The following is a 13,965-nucleotide window of genomic DNA, read 5'->3' on the forward strand; positions in this document are numbered from 1 at the left end:
TGACAACCCTAGAAAATATTTTTATTTGCCTCTTGGGTATGCAGAAAGAACGCATTCCGGACGAGGGCACTACCCTGGAATCATTCACTTCAGCCCAGGGCAATGTGCAATAGGTCCAAACGGTGGGACCCAGCCCTCGGTGCCCCTGTCATCCTGCAGGAAACGATCACAAGATCGGCTCAAACTTCCATGAGGATTCACCACCTCGAATCTTGTCCAGACCAAACACGAAACCCAACACACACCCTGTTTTGCATATCTTTACCTCTTGGATCAGAAGAAGAGGAAAGCTAGCCAATGCAGAGTGTCAGAGGTCTCGGGCCGCCTCGTGGCTCCCGTCTCAACTCGACCTTCCTGACGGCACTGCCTGACGAAGCCCCTCTCAGTCTGACTTGTTATCTTTATAGCAGTCACAATTGTCTGAAATTATTTTATTTACTATTTTGTTTACTAATTTATTGACCATTTCTCCCCACTGGAATTTCTGCAGTAGAGTGACATTGTCTTTATTTTTTTCCCCCCGGAGACATGGTCTCACTCTGTGGCCCAGGCTAGAGTGTAGTGGCATCAGCCTCGCTCAGTGTAGCCTCAAACTCCTGGGCTCAAGTGATCCTCCTGCCTCGGCCTCCCAAGTAGCTGGGACTACAGGCGTGCACCACCGTGCCCAGATAATTTTTTTGAAAATTTTTGTAGAGACGAGGTCTCAGATGTTGCTCAGGCTGGTCTTGAACTCCTGGCCTCAGGAGATCCTCCTGCCTTGGCCTCTCAAAGTGTTGGGATTACAGGCCACCTCGCCCAGCCAGCATTGTTTTTTCCATAGAAATATATCAATCCCCTCGAAGAGTAGCAGGCCTGTAATGGACACTCATTTGTTGGAGGGAAGGAGGGAAGAAAAGAAAGAGGAAAGGGTGAAGGAAAGAAGAGAGGAATGAAATGAAAGAAGAGAGAATGGAAAGGAGGAAGGAAGAAAGGAAGAAAGGAAGGATAGGAAGGAGGGAGAGAGGACGGAACAAACGAGTCAGCCTTCCACCCATACACCATCTACCAGCACACGAATTCCCAAGCCTGTGGCCCTCACATCATCCCAGGCCCCCCCCGACCGCCCCACATGGAAATCTTCGTCTCCGACCCACGCGTCACCTACATCGTGAAGTTGGTGATGAAAGCGGCCGCCGGAATTTGCATCTGAAACTCAACGTCCTGGTCCTCCGAGGCCCTGTTGAGCAGCCTGCAGGCAACCGTGGTGAAGGCATAACGGGAAATGATGGTGGACTTCACCGAGAATTCCGTCATCAAAGGCTTAGTTTTCTGTAGGAACAAAACCATGCAGCAGTCTCAGCAATGCATGAAAGCGTGATTCGAACATGAGGGGGAGGTGAGGCTCTTTTTCCCTACGAGGGAAATAATCCTCAATTTGAGAGCCTGTGGCCTGCGATTCCCTTCTCCTTTCTGTGTGTTGTCCTGAATTCCCACTCACTCCCTTCACGTGTGAAACAACCGATTCATAACATACAAGCAAACCTTTAACACAGTGACGATTTCCAATTAAACGGAAAATACACATTGCTTAAGCAATGCAATTAATCACTAGAATTTCAGAAGTAAATTTTGTGACAGATATCATTCTTTTAACAAAAGTTATCACGTTTAGATCACATTTACAGGACCGCTGAATGGATCAAAACATCAGAACACGCCTAAAGAAATTCTCATATTTTAAAATCGGTCCCAATATCCACTTAGAGAAACGATGCCCCAGGGATTCCCCACCTGGTTTGCGGCCACCTTAGCGTGAGACACGAATCGATACTAAACTCAGCAGAGCACTGGGGGGATCCGAACCCAGAAGAAGGAAAGCCTAAGTCTGTGCTCCTCAAATTTATCCCCAAATCTCTGTTCAGGGCAGCAGCTAGAGGGAGTAAATTTAAAAGCCTGTTAAAACCATTCAGGGTTTTTTCCAGCCTTTGCACCATGCTACATCTGGTGACAGCTGGTAGCAGAAGGCTAAAGGAGGAAGGAACATTCCTGAGAAAAGCCCCGAATAACAGAGCCATTATCTCACTCCAGGGACTGGCCAAGGAATTGACATGCATGTTACAGGCTATGTCCTCCCAAAATTCGTATGTTGAAGCCCTAACCCCCTAATGTGGTGATATTTGGAGATGGGGCCTTTGGAAGGTTATTGGGGTTAGATGAGATCATGAAGGTGCGTCCTATGATGAGATTAGTGCCCTCACCAAAGGAGACACAAGACAGCTCTCTCTCTCTCTCCATGTGCACGCAGCTAGAAAGACCACGTGAGCACACCATCGGCAAGCCAGGACAGGAGCCCTCCCCAGAAACCAAACCCTGAGAACCTTGACCTTGGACTTCCAGCCTCCAAAAGTGTGAGACAGCACATTTCTGTTGTTTAAGCCACAGAGAGGCTATGGCAGCCCAAGCAGACAGACTAAGGCAAGACATTATCCCATTACAGTCTCGGGACGGATACTTGAAGTACGTGTTTTATTCCCATTTCATAGACGGAAGGAAGTCGAGCTTAGTGAGAGCGCATATTGCTGCAAAGCCTGCTTGGCCGCTCTCTGTGGACTCATCCTACTCATCTTCCTGTGCTCACCCCCTAGCCCAGCTCAATAAATGTTCACTACAACCAACTTACTATAATAGGACCCTACTCCCTCCTGTAGAGACTGTGGGCTACCTGGGAAGTGTTTATTTCAATCCTCATCTGCCTTATTAATGTATTTACAGCCCTGGGCTGTAATTATTTTCAAAACAAATAGAAGGTGATGATCTGTTGATATCAAGGCCTGTTGCTCCTGTGACATCCAACGGTGATGACAAAGCCTGTGTCACAAGGGTGACCACAGAGGGCTCTTCTATTTAAACCAAATATTTACTGAAAGACATTTGAGTCCAAGGATGCTCTGCACAGCAAACCACCAAAAGCTTAAGGTGTGTCTCATACAAAAGAGATATTTTATGCGCCATCTTAGAGAAGTGGCTGTAAATACAAAGCACGTCTGAGAGAGGCTCAAACCCCCCACGAGAGGGTGAGCGCGGGTACCAGAGCAAGAACACAGTACGGGCAGGTGCTCCATGCACAGGTGTCAGGACTGTTCGTCCTTGTGACAGGCGGTGGCCAAACTTCCAGTCTTGGTGACTCTAAAAATCTAAAGACAGATGGGAACAGCTGAGGGAAAATGTCAGGGTATGTACAGCTTTCTCAGAAAGCCGGAAGGGATAAACATACAGAGTGTGGTTAAGAAAAGATCAAGTAAAAAAAAAATCTGAGCATATTTGAAAGATTTTTGACTAAAAGAGAAGAAAATTCTCCAAATTTGGTCCGAGAAGGAATTATTTGAAAGCAGGGGTTCTCAAAGTGTGGGCCCCAGACTGGCAGCAGTCGCTTCACCTGGAAACTTGTTAGAGATTCTCAAACTCCATCCCAAACCCACAGAATCAGAGACTCAGAGAATGGACCCAGCTATCTGTGATCTAACAAGCCCTCCATGTAATCCTAGCACTCTGGGAGGCTGAGGCGGGAGGATCACTTGAGGTCAGGAGTTCGAGACCAGCCTCAGCAAGAGTGAGACCTCCCCGTCTCTACTAAAGATAGAAAAAATTAGCCAGGTGTGGCGGCACCTATAGTCCCAGCTACTGGGGAAGCTGAGGCAGGGGGATCGCTTGATCCCAGGAGTTTGAGGTTGCTGTGAGCTAGGCTGACGCCACGGCACTCTAGCCCTGGCAACAGAGTGAGACTCTGTCTCAAAAAATAAATAAATAAAAATAAATTTTAAAAATCCTGTGAATTCATAAAATACTAATATCAGGTATTCTCAGCTTTATCATTCTTCAGTTTGGTTAAAATTTAAACTAGTTTTTAAAAAATTATCAAGTGACATATGCACATGGTAAAAACTTCAACATTACACTGAATAGAAAATGAAAAGTATATGAGAGTCTCCCTCCCACGCTATTTCACAGTTCTGCTTCCCAGAGACAATATTTAACAGTTTTTGTATATCCTCCCATAAATATATACTGTGCTGACTGCTTTAATTTCACCTAATGTTCGCCTTTCTTTTTCTGTCTACATTCCGGGTATCTCACCCTGCTTAACACATCACTCTAAAAATTCCGTGGTTTAAAACAGTCTCACTCATCATACTTCTTCTCAGGGCTGGCTGGTGTCCGTCCCTCTCATGTTGACCCAGAGCTTCTCGATGTACTTCTTCCAAACGAGCAGGTGGAGGCCAGCTCGCAGCACGGGGACCACACACGTGAGTCAGACTGGCCACCTGGGAGTCATAGATGTTACCAGTCACCTGGTGGCTTTCCTGGCAGTGAGGTGGAGGTCACATCCCCTTTTATGCCCTAACCTCCCAAATCACACAGCATCACTGTTATCATACTCCGTTGGTCAAAACAGTCACAAAAGCGCACTCAGTTTCCCAGGCAGAGGGCACAGACCCCATCTCCATGGGCTGGGCAGGGTGGAGGGTCAAAAGCGCCACCACCTTTGGAAAACGCAAGCTACCACTGAACAAAAAGATCTACCTTCACCTTGCTTAAATTGCTATATAGTATGAATTGCAAAGGCAAAATATACATAAAAAGAGCCTCTGGAGTCCAGTCCCCTCGCTTTCCCACGTAGGCTAAAGCCACCAACTGCGGGACTCTCCCAGGTTACACAGGTGGTCAATCTGGGGTGGCATCGAAGGACCCTAATGTCCAATCCTGCCTCTTTCCTAAAGGGATTCAGCAGCAACCTGGCCACTCAGGGCTTCTCACAGTGATGGTGGCTAGACCACCAACAAAACATAGAACTTCGAAAGCACGCTACACATAACTCAGTCTTTGCTGCCGATTCAAAAGTTACTTATGAACCTCAGCTATCAACCTCTAAACTGTAAACCCTGAAGACACAGGACATTAACCAGAATCTATTCTGCCTGTAGCCAATGTCCTGATACATTCCCAAAGTTCTCCTTATCAACTTGTCTCTGAACGCTTTTACATAAAAGAGTACCAAGGAGAGAAGGACGCATGATGTTTACATCTTGGATAAGCAGAAGTTTCCAGCTCTGACCACACAGCACTGCAAATACCATGCAGCCCCTTCAGTGAGATAGCTCTCGGCCGGTACTATTTTTAAAGTAATGGAAAATCTTCTTCACTTGGTACATTTGAGACTATTTTTGATGTCATGTTGATTTGTTCTTATTTATAAGGAATAATTGTATTTAATTTGAAATGTGGAAATCAGCAGGCACCCGACACCATATTAAGTTTATTACAGTATTTTCTTATCCCTTAAATTAAGATTATGGCAGATGGGGAGGATGGGTGTATACACACACGAGTGCGGTGTGCACCGTCTGGGGGATGGGCATGCTTGAAGCTCTGACTCGGGGGGCAGGGGAGCAAGGGCAATATATGTAACCTAAACTTTTGTACCCCCATAATATGCTGAAATTAAAAAAAAAGATTATGGATGTACCAGAATTTCCCACAATAGTACATGAAAAATATGAAGCATAGTTCATGGGCCCAAGAGACAGGCTTAAAAAAGTCTCAAGGAACTGTTTGAGTTTTTCTGTTTCTGCCCAGTTATTATTCTCCCGGGAGTTCCTGCTGTTGCTGACACGCCACAGCCCCGTTACAGCACCGTCGTTCTAGAATCCACTAGGATCCATTCGGTACAAGTCCACGCCCCGCCCAACAGTCACCAGCTGCTTACCCTGCCCCTACTAGATTGTAATAACGTGGGGAACAGAAACCAGGAATTCTTCTTCTTTTTCTTTTTTTGTTTTCACCCCACAGCTCACGGGATAGAGAAAAACTCCAAAAAAAAAAAAAAATTATTTATGGAATTGAATTTTCTGAATCTAAACAATGAAAGAAAATGATATATATACCAAAAAAGGAAATGTAGTAAACTAGTATTTATGAAGCACTATTATAGATTAAATTCTATGAAGGTTTGAGAAGAAATATTATATGTGGTTCCTTCTCTCAAGGAATTTATAATCAAGTTGGGAAGAAAGTGCAAAAAATATAAGCAACATAGGAAGATGGAGGGAGAGAGATACAGATATCAAGAGAGAGAGAGGACAGGGAGAGAGTGGATGGATGGATGGATGGATAAGTAGATAGATAGATAAAGACCTTTACTATAAGATCTTCCAGAGTTCAGAAGAAAATCAGTGAAGTCTGTAAAAGTAAGAAAAGATTTTAAAACAGATGCAGTATTTGTAAGTGGTGAAAGAGAACAGAAAGAACATTCTAAGAATGTAGAAGACATGGCAGTGGGAATGAAGCACAGCACATTCTGGAACAATAACTAGAAAGGAAGACACACTGTGAGAATAATATCGGACAGGCAGGTGTCATCGTCAGGGAACACATGACCCTAAAACAACAAGCGCGAGCTCTGCACGGCAGAGGTTCATGAAAACACGTCATGAAAGGAAGGATATAAAGCAGTTGCCTCAACTTTTCCCCGTGCACAGTTCTTAAAAATCCAACATGCTTTCCATATTTATATTTAAATATTAATTTGGTTTTGGGATGTCAACTGGAAAAAAAGGCAAAAAAAAAGGGACTCTTCCTGTGACATAATGTAATTTCTTCATTATTTTTTCCTACAAAGGCAGAACAGATGGAAAAGTATTTGAGGCAGGGAGTGTCTTAATTAGCTGCTCAAGGGACCAAAGGTTTTTGTATGAGTCATGTGAGTCACTTAAAATCAAGCCACCCAGAGGATGTCCTGAATTGCCCATGTGGCCATCTGGAATGTGACGGAGGAACGTTTGGGGGGATTTGCCAGAACTCGGGCCTCAGCACCTCTTCCTAGAAGATTAACTTTTGCTGCTTTTTTCTGATCTAAAAATCTTTTAGTGACCATTAGAAGAAAATGTTTTGGAGGTGGCAGAAGACCTTAGCAATCATCTAACTTTGCGCTCTTTTTGTTTTTTAGAGGAGAAGACTGGAGCATGGGTCCAAAATCTTTACTAAACTTCAATGCCTCTCCTTTTTAAGAAAAAGAACATAGAGCATGTTGCTACTCCATGAAACAGAAGTCAAGAGCACTTCCCTGACTACTGGATTTACCTCCTTGGGGAAATAATTTTACCTCTCTGTATACGGAAAAATCATCCGCTCTGAATTGTCTATTTGCGGTAATAAGTTCTACTTAGCAATATTTCCTTGTATTTAGAGAAGGAGAAGTATAAAATGCAATTATCATCCTTATATAGGAGAGCCCCCCATTGCATACACCTCCTCAAAAGGACAGATCATGGTGGTTAGAGTTGGGGACGGGGACACAGACACATATACCACCCTCAGCTCAGCAAGGTGATGACGTCCAGAATCACGCTGCCTGCTGGATGGACTGTATTTTCTCAGTTTCCCTATTCTTGATACTCTGACATTTGGGACTCTGATCCTGGAGACAACGCCCCTCCCAGGGCTCGCTCGTTCCTAGAGACAGCAGACGAGGCCCCTGGGAGCCCACCTTTGACGGGCAAACCCACCACTCCAGAGCACACGCCCCCAACCACCTCCTCCCTCTAACCCTCCAGCACGAAGCCAGTACACCTCTGTCCTAAGTCACACCAGGGCCAGGTACCAGACAACTAGGGACCACCCCTATAACCCCGAGCCTGCTCCCCCATTAATTGTTCCAACTGTCCAATCCTAAGCCTGTCCAGCACACCTGCCCTGCCTCGCCCGTTCTGTAGCATGAAACCCTGATAAAGCCCTGGGCCATGCTCTGTCCTCCGCCCTGTCTGGCACTTCCCTGCGTGGCCCTGCATGGTGTGTGCCCTGGGGCCTGTTTCTAGGGACCTGTGAGTGTGAACTTCTTCCTCCATGACAGTCACAAATCCTGGGTACACACTTAAACACACCTGCTATGAAGCTGCCACCAAGACACAGTGGCTGCTGTCAGGAGGTTTAAATGACAGCAGTGAATCATCTTAGGAAAACCAGGCCAGCATCTGTGAGGCACCATGGAAACTCGGACACAAAGATACCCCTGCTTTCCAAGTTGTAAATATTTTGCGTGTGCATGTGATGCCAAGGAACTTGTAAAAAGGATATCTAATTAATTCAGAAGAAAAAATCAAGCAAATCCCTGCAGTCCTGGCAATGGTGGGAGAGTAGCAGCTGTTGGCATCCACACTCTATTCATTAACGAAAGCACGGAACGTTCAGAGAAGCACAGTTAGAGGCGGATGGCGGGGCACAGGCTATAAGGAGCTCCTGGGTGAACTGAGGCTCCGGGCAGGAGCCAGGCCACGCAGGGCCGTGTATGCCCTTGGAGTCTGTCCCATAGGTGTTGCAGAGTCACTGAAGACATTCACGCAAGGGCATGACGTGCCAGGTGTGCGGCTGGAAAGACCGTTCTGGTACCAGGTGGATGGTGAATAAGGTTAGTGTTAAAAATTTAAAATACACGTGACAGTAAGACTTTTAAAATTCTAAGAGGTTTCTAAGAGATTATACCAACAGTCTAAGCCAAGGGGTCAGGAAAATCTTTGAAACCAAGAATGAAAACTTAGAGGTTACAAAGACAGAGATAAACTTATCTATTACTTAGGAACTTAAAACTTATATGGCAAAGATACCAATAAACAAAGTTAATAGACAAATGACAGTTTTAGGGGGAAGTCTTCCAATTCAGAAGACAGAGGGTATCTATAACACACAAAGATCTCTGATACATTGACAATTAGGCAGATAAAAAAACCACAATAAAAAGATGGACAAAGGATTTGAAAAAAACCATTCACAGACTAATGACTCTGAATTGATAACGAACATATTTTCACATGTCCAAATCCATAAGTAGTCAGGGAAATGCAAGTTAAAGGAGCAATGAGATATCACTGTATCTAAAAGACTGCAAAATCAAAAAGAGTCATTGTATCAATTGCTCATGGGAATGTAAGTACTCATCACTGCCCACAAAGACAGATAGTGTTAAGAGTAACAGTATCAAAAAATAACCTGACAACCTCTATCAAAATTTAAAATGTATACGCACTTTGAATCAGCAATCCTCCTATTGAAAATCTAAGCCACAGAATTGAAGTCACTCATTTAATGGGATAAATGAAAGAAGGTTTCTTTTGCAGCATTGTTTATAGGAGCAACAGCTGGAAACACGTTTTTTTTTTTTTTTTTTTGAGACAGAGTCTCACTCTGTTGCCCAGGCTAGAGTGCCATGGCGTCAGCCTAGCTCACAGCAACCTCAAACTCCTGGGCTCAAGCGATCCTCCTGCCTCAACCTCCTGAGTAGTTGGGACTACAGGCATGCGCCACCATGCCCGGCTAATTTTTTCACCCGGGTAATTTTTTCTATATATTTTTAGTTGTCCAGCTAATTTCTTTCTATTTTTAGTAGAGACAGGGTCTCGCTCTTGCTCAGGCTGGTCTCGAACTCCTGAGCTCAAACGATCCGCCCGCCTCGGCCTCCCAGAGTGCTAGGATTATAGGTGTGAGCCACCACGCCTGGCCCTGGAAACACATTGAGAACTCATCAATAGTAGAATGCTTAATAAATTCTGGTGTGCTAGCAGTATGGAATGTTATCAGACATTGTAAAAAGTGGATAGAGCTATGCCAAGTGAGGAATTGCTGAGTGAAAATTATAAGGGATAGAAAAATGCATAGAATTGAGAAGACATTTGGTGTATTAGTTAAGAGCGTAGCTTCAGACGCTGGATTATTGAGACTCAGATCCTGGCTCTACCATCTCTTCCCCACTGTGTCATTCTGGGAAAGTTACTCCATCTCTCTGAATCTGTTTTCTCATCTATAGGATGCCTCAAAGAACTGTTATAATAGTAATTAAGTCATGACACATAGAGCACTTAGAACTATGCCTGGCACGTTGGAAGCACTCAATGAACATTAGCTGTCTCTATATGATGCCTGGTTTTAAAGCAATGGTCAGAAATCTCATACGTGCAAATGTACGCAGGGTCCCCCCATCTTCCCCTGTTGTGTTATTTTTCTCATTGGTATTTAATCTTTTCAATTACCAATATACTTATAAGTTATTTATATACTTTGTTTTGTCTGTCTCTGCCCCTTTTAGAATTCAAGCTCTGTGAAAGATGGGGTGTTTTGTGTGTTCTGCTACTGCTGTGCCCCTAACGCCCAGAACAGTGCTGGGTAGGTAGCAGGCACTCGAAAAAAAAAATTTGCAAATAAATGAATGAATGAATAAATGAATATGTATATATTGCCAGGAGACTATTCCCCGTGAGTCTCTGGTATCGCTGCACATTTTGCGAGCAGAGGCTCTAGCTGCTTTTGCTCTGAACTATCTTTTCGAGGATGTTTGTACAGTGAACAGCCTTGGAAGACAGGTGGTATCTCCCTCCAGAGAGGAAGGCATGTTGGCCTAATGTCCAGAGTAATAAAGAGAGTTTCTCCCTCTGGGGGGCGAAGATCAGGTGGGCTTGGTGCTCATTACTAAAGAGTCAAGTTCCCCAAGCCGGGGTTGCTGTCATGCAGCGCAAACCACCTGCATGCATGGGTGCCATCTGGCCCTCTCTGTGTCCCCGTATGGGAACTGGGGAAGGGCACACATGCGGATGCTCTGACTGCTGCTCTCACTGTGAGTAATAAGTCGTCCTTTGTCTCTGACCCTGGAGTCTCCTGTTACCTGCCGGCATCCATGAAATGGTAACAAACAAACTTATTAGCTTGTAAGTAGGGTAAAATCTCAGCCCCTTCCCAATACTTGACATACCTATGTACACATATGTTTGTCTAGGAGTACGTGAACATGGAGAAAACATGAAAGAATGAATTCTAAGTTAACAAATTTGGGGTGCGGGGAGGTAGGATTGGGAGAATTGGGGGAGGGGAGGGGCAAGAGAAAAGCCAAGCTATAAATGAAAAGAATACAAAGTCCCAGGCCAAAGAAGATGGTAACGATTGTGACATTAGTAATAACAAGAAATCAGCATCGACTCACACACCAGCCAGATGCAGGGAGGGCTCGAATAAATGCCTCGGCAGAGCCTCAGGGCACGTCCCACATTTGGCTATTCCACGGCACGCACAGTAGTAAGGAAGAACTGAGATCATTTCAAATAAGCCCTTATTGTTTCTGGACATTTGCTCGAGTTCCAAACTGTCAGCCTCCAACAGACACGGGAGCCTGCCCAACCCTCATCGCCTGACGCTCTGATCTGCAAACGTGGATTCTTTGGTTGCTTTAGTTGTTTACTTTATAACAAAGCTTTTATTTCCCGGGTAAGGATGTCATTAAAAACATCAAGGTTATATTTAGGTTTTGTTTGTTTTCTTTTAGAAGGTCTTTGATACTCCACGCTTTGTCCTTAACAGTCCTATCGAAATAATCAGTTCTCTTTCTAGAAAAAAAAAAAAATCCACTTAAAGAAAGCCTTATAAAAAAAGAACTGGCTATGCTGTTTCATTTTAGAATTCTTCTGCAAGCAACTGTATAAGATTTGGAGGACCCGCAAGCCACGCGGATGCCTGGTTCAAGACACACAGAAGAGTGAGGGAGTGGGCTTTCGAGATGCACCGTGGATGTACGTACCAGCCTCTGCAAGAGCCGGACTTGCCTCGGGACCCTGAGTCCAACCTGTAAAAAGAGGAGACAGACATAAAACATGACTGTGAGGTCATTGTTAACGCTACCTCTGGGTGGCTGAAATCTTTGTCTTGAAGCTTCTCTGTATTACCTTGGGTTTCGACAAATTGGCATGTATTGCTTCCACAGTAGAAAAATGAGAAGGATGTTTCCATTTTGAAAACAGAAAGTATAACAGAAACTATTTTAAGCTCATCCTCTCTCTTATATCCCCTCCAAAAAATATATATACTATTGTAAATTACCATTCTAAGCCACGATAGAGCCCCCTGTGTGATAAACCATGGAATAGAGAGAGAGAAATGTCAGGATTTAGGCTGACATCCACCCTGCCTCCAAATGAGGACAAACCATTCCTAGGAGGATGCCGGTTTCAGATTTCTAAAACGAGTGAGGTGTCGGAGAGACCCTCAAAGGAAGGCCATCCTACGGTTCCTGGGCAAGTTCCTTCCCAGGTCTGCAGGTTCATCTCGGGCCTTTCCCTCCCTAAAATTGCAGAATAGTCTGGGGACCACTTAAAATAACCACGGCCAGCAGAGAAGCCCAGCCCCTCTCAGGTATTAAGTTTGCTGATTGATTTAAAGTATTTTCTTTGAAGTTTCCTCCTTTCTAAACATCTTCCAAGAAAATGAGCATGCTTTCAGAAGAACAAGAAAAGTTGGTTTTTCATTTCTGAGATGACTATCTGACGTCCCCAGGGACCAACTATGGCTACTTCAGTCCAAGTTCAAACTCGGCTTGACGCAGAATCAAAACTTCCTGGTACACACAGATTCCTGGTGCCCGCGAGGACTGGAAGTGGAAATGGCCCTAATGTCATCATCATTGTGTTTTGTTAGGAGTTCCTGGTCCTTTTTACTGTGCGTGTGTTTCCCCGTCGCCTCATAAAAAACTGAGGGTGAGGTTTGGGGACAGAGAAGTTAACTGATTTTCAGCTTCGTGACAAGAACTACCATAAATAGTCATCTCAGAGCTTCTGCTCACTTGCTTGGGGCCTCATGGACTTAGGAGCTGGCTCACTAGGGTGCATTTGGTTCTACCCAGCTGAGCTTATTTCTCCAGCATCAGAACAGAAGGTGCCTGGACCACTGGAACAAAACCAAGGGCTAGAAGTTGGGAAGTCACACGAGATGCCATTTGTCATGTGGGCTGAGAACGGTTGGTCTGGGAATATTCCCACTTGGGTAATTGGACATCACCTTGCTTTGGAGTAATGTCGCTGCAAATTGTTCAGCTGTGAGCTACTCTCAATTTGGGGTGCCTAGAACCTCAGTAAATGGAAGAAGAAACTTAATGTTTCAGCGAAAATTCTGAACAATTTCCAAGCAGATTAAAAATTTTAAAAAGTACTGGCCTTAGGCAAGTCACCCTTTTTCTTTTCCTGTGAAAAATCAGGAAAATGGACCCTGCTCGTGGGAAAATAATGAGTGGTTCGGAATGCGTCCCTGACACCTCAGAAAAGCTCAGGTGTCCATCTGAGGTCCCAGCTTCCCAGATCGGCCCTCCTGTTGCTTGGATACAACAGCAGCTCTGATGGCACAGTCAGCAAGACGCCTTGCACTGAGCACACAAGGACAGGGGGCAGTGCTGGTTAGGAACACAAAGGCACACACCACTCATCACCCAGTTCCCTGGACTTCCCCACCCCTCCTTTCTGCCCCCAAGAAAGGGGATATGTCTGGTTTGGGAGTGAGCAAATCTCTGGAATTTCTCCCATAACATCCTCCTTCCTCGCTCAGCTCTGCATTCCCATCGCAACACTCTCACCAGTGCACATAAAGGAGACATTACTGAGTGGCCTGCAGCTTACAAAATCTTTCACTGGCTTTATTTTTTAAAGAGAAAAAAACAAAACAAAACAAAACAAAACAAAACAAAAAAAAACCAGTTGTCTTGATTCTCTCCTTTTTCCCCAAATGCAAAGATTTGGTTTTGAGTGAGAATTTGTAAGAAATTAAAAATCTGAAAACTTCCAATTCAGGGAATTAGATCCATAACACCATAATATATATAGATGTTTGAATTCTGACCAGCATGTATTGAACACTCTCTAGGTACCAGGAGCTACAAATAAAAATCGAATTTAGACTGGACGCAGCAGCTCACGCTTGTAATCCTAGCACTTTGGGAGGCTGAGGTGGGAGGATTGTGAGAGCCCATTTCTGCAAAACAATAGAAAAATTAGCTGGGTGTGGTGGCCCACACCTGTAGTCCCAGCTACTCGGGAGGCTAAGGCAGGAGGATCACCTAAGCTCAGGAGTTGGAGGTTGCAATGAGCTATGATGATGCCACTGCATGCTAGCCCAGGCAACAGTGCAAGA

The 13,965-nt window shown here is 44.7% G+C and overlaps 1 protein-coding gene across 1 annotated transcript in view; it reads right to left on the minus strand.

The window, feature by feature from the left end:
- Positions 1–13,965, minus strand: part of ITIH5 (inter-alpha-trypsin inhibitor heavy chain 5) — a 65,603-nt gene that overhangs the window by 48,870 nt on the left and 2,768 nt on the right. Inside the window, exons 2-3 of the mRNA XM_069458667.1 lie at positions 11,591–11,635; positions 1,145–1,308 (exon numbers count right to left, since the gene is read on the minus strand). Of these exons, the coding sequence (XP_069314768.1) occupies positions 1,145–1,308; positions 11,591–11,635 (209 nt within the window). The remainder of the gene's footprint in view (positions 1–1,144; positions 1,309–11,590; positions 11,636–13,965) is intronic.

Source organism: Eulemur rufifrons, chromosome 25, assembly GCF_041146395.1.
Source record: "Eulemur rufifrons isolate Redbay chromosome 25, OSU_ERuf_1, whole genome shotgun sequence".
Lineage (NCBI taxonomy): Eukaryota > Metazoa > Chordata > Mammalia > Primates > Lemuridae > Eulemur > Eulemur rufifrons.